This window comes from Epinephelus moara, chromosome 17 (assembly GCF_006386435.1).
Source record: "Epinephelus moara isolate mb chromosome 17, YSFRI_EMoa_1.0, whole genome shotgun sequence".
In the NCBI taxonomy this organism is placed as follows: Eukaryota; Metazoa; Chordata; class Actinopteri; order Perciformes; family Serranidae; genus Epinephelus; species Epinephelus moara.
In genome coordinates, this window is record NC_065522.1 from 30230860 (window position 1) to 30239317 (window position 8458).

Here is an 8458-nt window from a genome sequence, read left to right on the forward strand (position 1 = left end):
GCAATATCAATGAATTTCCTGGAACTCTGATTTAATTTCAAGTTTGTTATGTTTCCTAGAAGACAGAGTCCTGGGTCTAATGGGATCTGTGTATCCATGATTTTGTTCAATATGTCGCATATATCATACCAAAATTATGTTACTTTAGTACAATGTCACGTGCAGTGTAACATGGTGCCCTCAGGAATGTGGCATCTTTAACAGATCACTGAAAATGTAGGTTTATGCTGATGTAATTTTTTTGGGGGTGAGGTAGAGCAGATGAAGAAAATTGTAATTGACCAATTTAAGTCTGGCATTCACAGTAGCAAACAAGCTGTTCTGACATTGACACTACCTTGAAACTCTGTCACAGTGAAATGCCTCCTCCACCCTTGTCAGGGCAGGCAGTGCCATTTGTTCCCCCCAAATTAGTTTCAGGAAGGCTCTCAGTCATAAATAACAAAAGTGTTTGTTGGATAAATCATATTTTGCTTTTAGCTGTTCAAAGGACATGAAGATGTTGCTACTTTAACACTGTTCAATGTATCTTATCCCTCTGTCATACCAAAGCTTAAAAAATTGTATTATCAGAGATCATTGGTATAAGTTTGGTTTTCCACAAAGGTGTTTTAGGGGACAAATCATTGCTCACTACGAACCTCATACCACGATCTAACTCGGTGGACAGTGAGTGGGTTTTTGGTTTTACTGACAATACTTTTTGAATTCCATTTATAAATAAAATCACTTCCCGCCTCTTCATCAAGGTCAGGAAGTTCAATTTGTGTCCAGGGGGGCGCACAGGATCATTCAAATAAAGATAGGAGAAATTTCATTTGTAGTAGTAAAATTTTAGGTTTGGGAGTCGGAGGCCACCCATTTTATGATCCAACGATAACTTCTCTAGGCTCGCCCTGGGTACTTTATGGATCCAGATGAATATGATTATGTTTTTGTTAAGAGTTTTATAGAGACTATTAGGCCTATAGGAGGAGCATTTTTGGGGGTCTTTGTTTTTCATATGAATAACCATTATTGAGGCCATAGAAAAGGAATCTGGTAGAGTTTGAGTTTCTGTTGCCAAATTCAAAACATCTTTAAAGAGAGGGACAAGCACGTTTTTTAACTCCTTGTAAAATTCAGGAGGGAACCCATCTTCACCGGGTGATTTATTAGACTGTAAATCTTCACCGGGTGATTTATTAGACTGTAATGAGGAGATGGCTTTTTTGATTTCTTTTTGAGTGAAGGGGGAGTTCATCTCCTCCTGGTCCTCCTCTGTTAAGTTTGGTAGTTCAATAGTTAATAAGAATGTATCAATTGTGGCAGGGTCATCTGTGGACTTCCATGTATATTATGCAGAATAATAGTGTTTAAAGCAATCATTCATTTCTTTCAGGTTTCTTGCTACAGTCCCATTTTCAGTTTCTATGGAATTAACAATTCTCGATTTCTCCCCTGTCTTCAACTGCCAAGACTTTCTGCGCCTTTCCCCCCAATTCATGGCATCTGTGTTTGGTTCAAAGAATATTTATTTCTATTCTGTATGTGTTCAAGAGGTTATATTTGAGCTTTTTGTTTACTCAAGTTTAGTAGGTCTCCCTTAAGCATGACACATGTTCTTGGCTGCTTTGGTTCTTGTCACTACAGAGTCTGAGGACCTGTCTAAAACTGTGTGGCATGTCATTTCTGTCTGTACATGGTCGCACAGTTCTCCTCTGCTCACTGCATCGCTCATGGCAGAGTTCTTCTTCAATGTGCGCACGTGCACACATATGGACACATGCGCGTGCGCACACAGATAAGCACACTCCCATCAGTCGACTGCCCCCACCCCCCAAAAAGCTGGCTGTTTCTCTCGTATCCTTCTTAGGCCAAGTGACTGAACAGTTGAATCACTTATCTCTATCATGAATTTTAAAGTGTGTCTGTAAATGTGCATTTTGTGTAAATGATTTCCCACAAACTGAACAGCTAAATGGTTTCTCTCCTGTATGACATCTCATGTGTATCTTCAGATCTCCCTTTTCACCAAAGCCTTTGCCACACTCAGAGCAGTTATATGGTTTTTCTCCTGTATGAATTCTCATGTGTTTCTTCAGATCTCCAGTGTGAGCAAATCTTTTTCCACACTCAGAACAGCTAAATGGTTTCTCTCCTGTATGAGTTCTCATGTGTTTCTTCAGATCTCCACTGTCACCAAATCTTTTCCCACACTCAGAACAACTAAATGGTTTCTCTCCTGTATGAGATCTCATGTGTACTGCCAGAATTGCACGACGACCAAATCTTTTCCCACACTCAGAGCAGCTAAATGGTTTCTCTCCTATATGAGCTTTCATGTGTACTTTAAGACTTTTACTGTAACCAAATGTTTTCCCACATTCAGAGCAGCTAAACGGTTTCTCTCCTGTATGAGATCTCATGTGTTTGTTCAGATCTCCACTGTAACCGAATATTTTCCCACACTCAGAGCAGCTAAATGGTTTCTCACCTGTGTGAAATCTCATGTGTTTGTTGAGATCTCCACTATAACAGAAGGTTTTCCCACATTCAGAGCAGCTAAATGGTTTTTCTCCTGTATGAATTCTCATGTGTTTCTTCAGATCTCCACTGTAACAAAATATTTTCCCACACTCAGTACAGCTAAATGGTTTCTCCCCAGAATGAAATGTCATGTGTTTCTTCAGATCACCACTGTAACAAAATCTTTTTCCACACTCAGAACAGCTAAATGGTTTCTCTCCTGTATGAGTTCTCATGTGTTTCTTCAGATCTCCACTGTAACCAAATCTTTTCCCACACTCAGAGCAGCTAAATCGTTTCTCACCAACAATCAAATCATTGACAGAGACTTGATCATTTTTCAGAGAGTTTAAACCTGACTGAGGTTCTCTGGTCTCCTTCCAACCATCACTGTCATAAGTTTCTGGTTCAGAAGACGCTCCAGTCTTGTCATCAGTCTCTGGTTGTAAATGTCTATCCAAATCTGAATTCCTGGCTGGTCCTGCTCCTCCACAGTCCTCTCCTTTCACTTCTGTTCTCATCTGCTGAGTTTGTCTTTCATGAAGCTGTGAGGACTGAGGTTTCTCTTCATCATCTTCACTCTTCACAGGGACAGGAGAGAATGTGAACTTGATGATATCATCCTCCTCCAGCCCTTGAAGCTGCTCTCCCCCCTGACTGATCCTGAGTTCCTCCTGTTCCTCTTTAATGTGTGGAGGCTCTGGGTCCTCCTGGTCCACACTGGAGCTCCACTCCTGCTGCTCAGGGGGAACCTCTTCTTTAACCACCAACAGCTGCTGGACGTCTGCAGGAAACACACACACATACACACACACACAAATGTTGTCGTTCATTCACATCACAGCTCAAAAACTCCTTATTGAACTTCTACAGATCTCTGAGCATCAAACAGCTTCACAGTGTTCACTCAGCTGTGTCAGAGTGAGTGAGGTTGAGGTGAGCTTTAATTTCATAGCAGTCATTAACATGTACTGTTACTCTTGTCATGTCTGGAGGCTACAGTGTGGCTCTTTATTTGCTCAGTCTAAAGTGAATTATGTGAGAATGACTGTCCATGGGATGCGAGAGTTTGCTGTGAGTCAAGTTTGATTACTGGCAGCCTGAGTAAATAAAATGCCGGTAATGGCACAGTATCCGCTGCCTTACAAAACAACACAATGTAGATAACATTATGGACCATTTAAAGCCACTTTTATTATATGTTATGTTAGCTAAATTCAATGGTGGAAAGTAACTTATTACATTTACTCACGTTACTGTAATTGAGTAGTTTTTGTGTGTAATTTTCAGTAGTTTTTGAAATCTGTAATTTTACTTTTACTTAAGTAAATTTTGACTTAAGTATTGTACTGAGCTACATTGGAGATCATATCCGTTACTGAGTTTAAAAAAAAAAAAGAAAAAAAGTTTTTGGCTAAATGGAAACCAAAAGGGTGAATCTCGGAAATCTCGCGTAGAATTGACCCAGAAGGAGCGGCCGATGCTGGCGAGTTACTGAGATGGAGGAGCGTGGGAGTGCTTCGGCTGAAGCACAAGCAGACGCAACAGTTGCAATGAACGAAGAAACGAAGAAACAAATTGTCTGTCAGAAAAATGCGGCCCGGGCCGCGCTCTTGTGTGCTCACCTTGTGTGTGGTGTGGTGTGTGTGTGTGTGTGCTCACACACGTCTCTGTGTGTGTGTGTGTGTGTGTGCGCATCGGGGCCGAACTCATCGAACCGATACAGAGAGCAGAGGATAATTGTAAAGGTGCAACCATGTAGAGACAGAAATTACATGCCGTCGTGTAAACAATATAAGTCATCACGTTATAAGGTGAACTGTTTCACCGTATAACACGATAAATAGTATACTGTTATGTTATTATATGAAGCGTCCCTTGCATGGGTGCAGATCCCGGGGGGGGATGCACCCCCCCACCCAATTTCTGAAAAACACAAATTGTCCCCCCAATTCTAAATAGCCTAAAGAATTGAAATTGAACAAATGTATTTTCCGACACCACAATTATAAAATAAATGAAAATTGTGGAACAAATGTTTTTATAAATATATTCTCCAACATGATCAGTTAGTTTAACCAAGCTCAGTTAGGGGCTCATATTCTGATAATCATCCATATCCACTGATGTATACAATAGTCCCATATACTGGGAGAAAGGGAAGATGATGAGGAGAATTGGGAATCTGTGAGAGGCGAGAGATGAGAATGTGAGTGGACATAACATGCCTGAGACCCTGAAACTAGAAGTAGCATTAACTAACAGCGAAGCAGTGAAAAGGAGGGTGATGGCTGGCTCCATGTACTCTTTGGCTGTTTAAGAGAAATAAACAGTAAAGGTGAGGATACGACTCTCTGTGTAGCGCCCTGTGGGCATGATTGCCCTCTTCTCTTATATGCTTTACTCACAAGTGTGTGAATTGACCTGGATATGAAGCATCTGTAGCGCCAAATAATGTAACGGTAGTTTCTAAAGAGCGAAGACAAAAAATAAATCAGCAGCAGGGGTCATATTTCAGCAGCGGAGCACCACCGCTGCTAGTTGCATATAGGGGAAACACTGTTGCTCAATGGATTTGTTCTGTTTTGTAATACACAGTATTCTTCCAAATTAGTGTTAGTGTATTTTAATATTCAGAATTTCGCTTCGATCTGCTGGAAAAACCTAACTCGCTATTTTATAACACCAGGCAGACCATGGACACATCTTCTGGAACTGTACAAAAATGAGGATATACTGGAAAAATGTTAATTTAGTTGTAAAAAAATGTCTTGGGATATGAAATCCCAAATACTTGTCCAGTGATGTATCTTGGGAATATTGAGTAGGTTGTAATGAAAGAAGATCTGTACTTGACTAAAATATTACTCTCAGCAAGTGAGAAAGCAGTTACAAGAAACTGGCTCAATGTAAATATCCCAAGACATGAACAGTGGTTGGAAATTGTCCAGGAAATCTTTGTCATGGAAAAATTGACATACCTTTTGAGAGTCAAAGAGAATGTATTTGAAAAGAACTGGGAAAAATGGAACATTTATATGAGACGTAACACCAACTGAACAAACGCCAAATGGAACAGTGGACTCAATAGTGGCTCATCTCCAGACAGTTTGTTAGTGTTATTACTATTGTTATTTTAATTTGTACCTTGTTTGCTGTATTGTTTTGTCTACATGCATGTGAAAACTCAATAAAAATTTAAGTTATAAAAAAAAAGAATTTCGCTTCGACAAGCTCTCTTTTTTGATCATACACATGTTTGCATCTCTGAGAATAATGCCCAACAACATTGCTCAACAGGTTGCTCTTTGTATCATCAGTCTAGCAGTTGTGTTGGTGAGTCAGGGCTGCACAATATTAGACAAAACTGACAATGTTACGATTTTGGATACTGCGATATGTATTGCAATATACAGTGTATTGCAATAACTTGAATAGCTCTATTTGGAAAGAAGTGATCATTTGGGATTTGGAAAGGCTGTATTTGCATGAAATATATATTTTACAATCAAACTGTCCTGGAAACTGAGAACTTCACAACCTATAGTATTAACCAGCAAAATAAGTCTGGCATATTGCCTTTGACTAATATTATATTGATATGATGAACTTATACTGCGAGTCTCACAATGTGACTATTGCGCAAGAACACATTGCTATGGTGATGCTCTAATGATATTGTGCAGCCCTAAATTGAATTGAATTCTATGGTAGAAAAATAACCAGTTTTTGGATTGGATTTATGACCCCTGAACCATTTTTGCACTGCATAGGAGTGACCCCCATCAAGTTGTTGGAAGTAACTAAGTAACTTCTACTTTAAGTACATTTTAAACTAACTACTTTTTACTTTTACTTGAGTAAATTTTCAGATGGGTAGCTTTACCTTTTACTTGAGTAAATTTTCAGATGGGTAGCTTTACCTATCAAAGTAAAGGTACTTTTACTTGAGTAAATTTTCAGATGGGTAGCTTTACCTATCAAAGTAAAGGTACTTTTACTTGAGTAGAATTTTTCAGTACTTTTTCCACCTCTGGCTAAATTAGCTAGCATTGGCTAATTTCATGGGGTTTCTCAACTCAGCTACCAGTGGTAGAAAGTAGCTAAGTACATCAACTCAAGTACTACTGCAGTACAAATTTGTGGTTCTTGTACTTCACTCATGTATTCCTTAAAGTGTGTGAGATTGGGGCAGAGCCGATGGTCATTGAAGAGAGGTGAGGTAGCTTGGCCGAGGACATACTTTCAGCACTAATTGTCTGTTGACTGCTGCAGCTCTACAAATGCGCATGTGGTTCTATTTAGACTGTTTCGAGTTTCGGACATTCGTTCGGACATGAGGTGAAAAGTTCATGTTCGAGCTGTAATTACCTGTTGGCTGCAGTCTCTAGGTGCATCAGACAATTTGATGTAGTTTGTCTTGTGATCCAACAGAGGGCACTCTAAAAATTCACTATCATGTTGACCTACTGCATGTCCTACTGACTAGAGGTCGGCCGATTAATCGGGCCGATCTAACCCCATTTTGAGGTAATCGGCTTAGGCCGATCCCTGTGCTCATGAGGCCGATGACCAGAAGAGAAACCTTTAAACAGTGTTAAACTGTTGCACAATGTTGGTGTTCTTGAACGTGCCCTTAACACTGACATCGTAGGCTACACACAGGTGCAGCAGTGCAGACTGTTTCTCTGTCTCTCATCTCTCCGCTATTCACGTGTGGTGTTGGTGCTGCCATCATAAACAGACTGGAATACCAAGCAACGCACGCCAGTCAAACGTAACTGAAGGCTGTGTGTATCTCCGACATGTTGACACGTAGCACTGGTGTTTGCATTGTAGTAGAAAATGCACTGGAGACGGTGAAAGCAACATGCAACAAGTGCCCGTGAGGTGTGGACCTTATGTTTGCTAATCAGGGAAGCACCGCGGGTACTCATATAACGAGTTCGAGTTGCTTTGAAATGCGCATTCACCATCTCCAGTGCATTTTCTAATTGCCTATACTGAACACAAATATAAACGGCTAAGTGCTAGGAGTTCTCCGTTATTCACGTGTAGAATTGGCGATGCAGTCATCATAAAAGGGGCTGGTATACCTTGTCAACATGTTGGAGATACACACAGCCTTCAGTTGCGTTTGACTGGCGTGCGTTGCTCGGTATTCCAGTCTGTTTATGATGGCAGCACCAACACTACACGTGTATAACGGAGAGAAGAGAGAAGGAGAAACAGTCTGCTCTGCTGCACCTGTGTGTAGCTTCCCCTCTTTGAGCCGAACAAGACGCTGACGTCAGTGTTGAGGGCACGCTGAAGAACACCAACATTGTCCAACAGTTTAACACTGTTTTAAGGTTTCTCTTCTGGTCAGCACACGTCTATTTCTGTTTGGATGTCATGGCAACAGTACAGTAGTGTATAAGACAGAATCAGTGCAAATATAAGCAGCAGTAACAACAGAATAGTGAGTGAACATTAACCTTGTGCAAGTTTTAGCATCAGAACAGTGGAGAACATATTGGCACAGTAACGGAATAGTGAACATAATTACTCAGAACACTGCAATAGGTATTTATAAGTTTCCATTTCTAGTGTTGCACAGTATACTGGTACCAACGGTAGACCACGGTATTAAAACTCCACGAAATACGACGGCCATAGTGCTCCGTGGCGCAAGATAACGGCTTACCAGCAACAGAGAAGTCCAGCTCCAGGTCCAATAATTTCCTCTTTCGTTCGTGTCATGACCCAGTAGTACCTGGACAACCGAGCCGTGGCAGCACACAGGTATGTGACGTGTCAGAGGAGAAACGAGCCGTTCACATTTCTCTCTTTGTGGTAGGTAACGGTCCACAAACCTCAGCGCACTTTAGGGACTGTTCTTTACTTGTCAGGGGAGGAGGGTGGCTGGTTGATTTTTATTTCATTTATTTATTTTATTTTGATCCCCCCT

The 8458-nt window shown here is 40.7% G+C and overlaps 1 protein-coding gene across 9 annotated transcripts in view; it reads right to left on the reverse strand.

The window, feature by feature from the left end:
• Positions 1–1171: 1171 nt before the first annotated feature.
• LOC126404273 (gastrula zinc finger protein XlCGF17.1-like) overlaps positions 1172–8458 on the reverse strand; it is a 331284-nt gene continuing 323997 nt past the window's right edge. For 6 of the 9 annotated variants that reach the window (XM_050067366.1, XM_050067373.1, XM_050067372.1 and 3 more), the window contains one exon: positions 1172–3292. In XM_050067366.1, the coding sequence (XP_049923323.1) occupies positions 1878–3292 (1415 nt within the window). In that variant the 3' untranslated portion in view covers positions 1172–1877. The remainder of the gene's footprint in view (positions 3293–8458) is intronic. The other 3 variants (XM_050067370.1, XM_050067375.1, XM_050067371.1) reach the window with 1 other exon arrangement.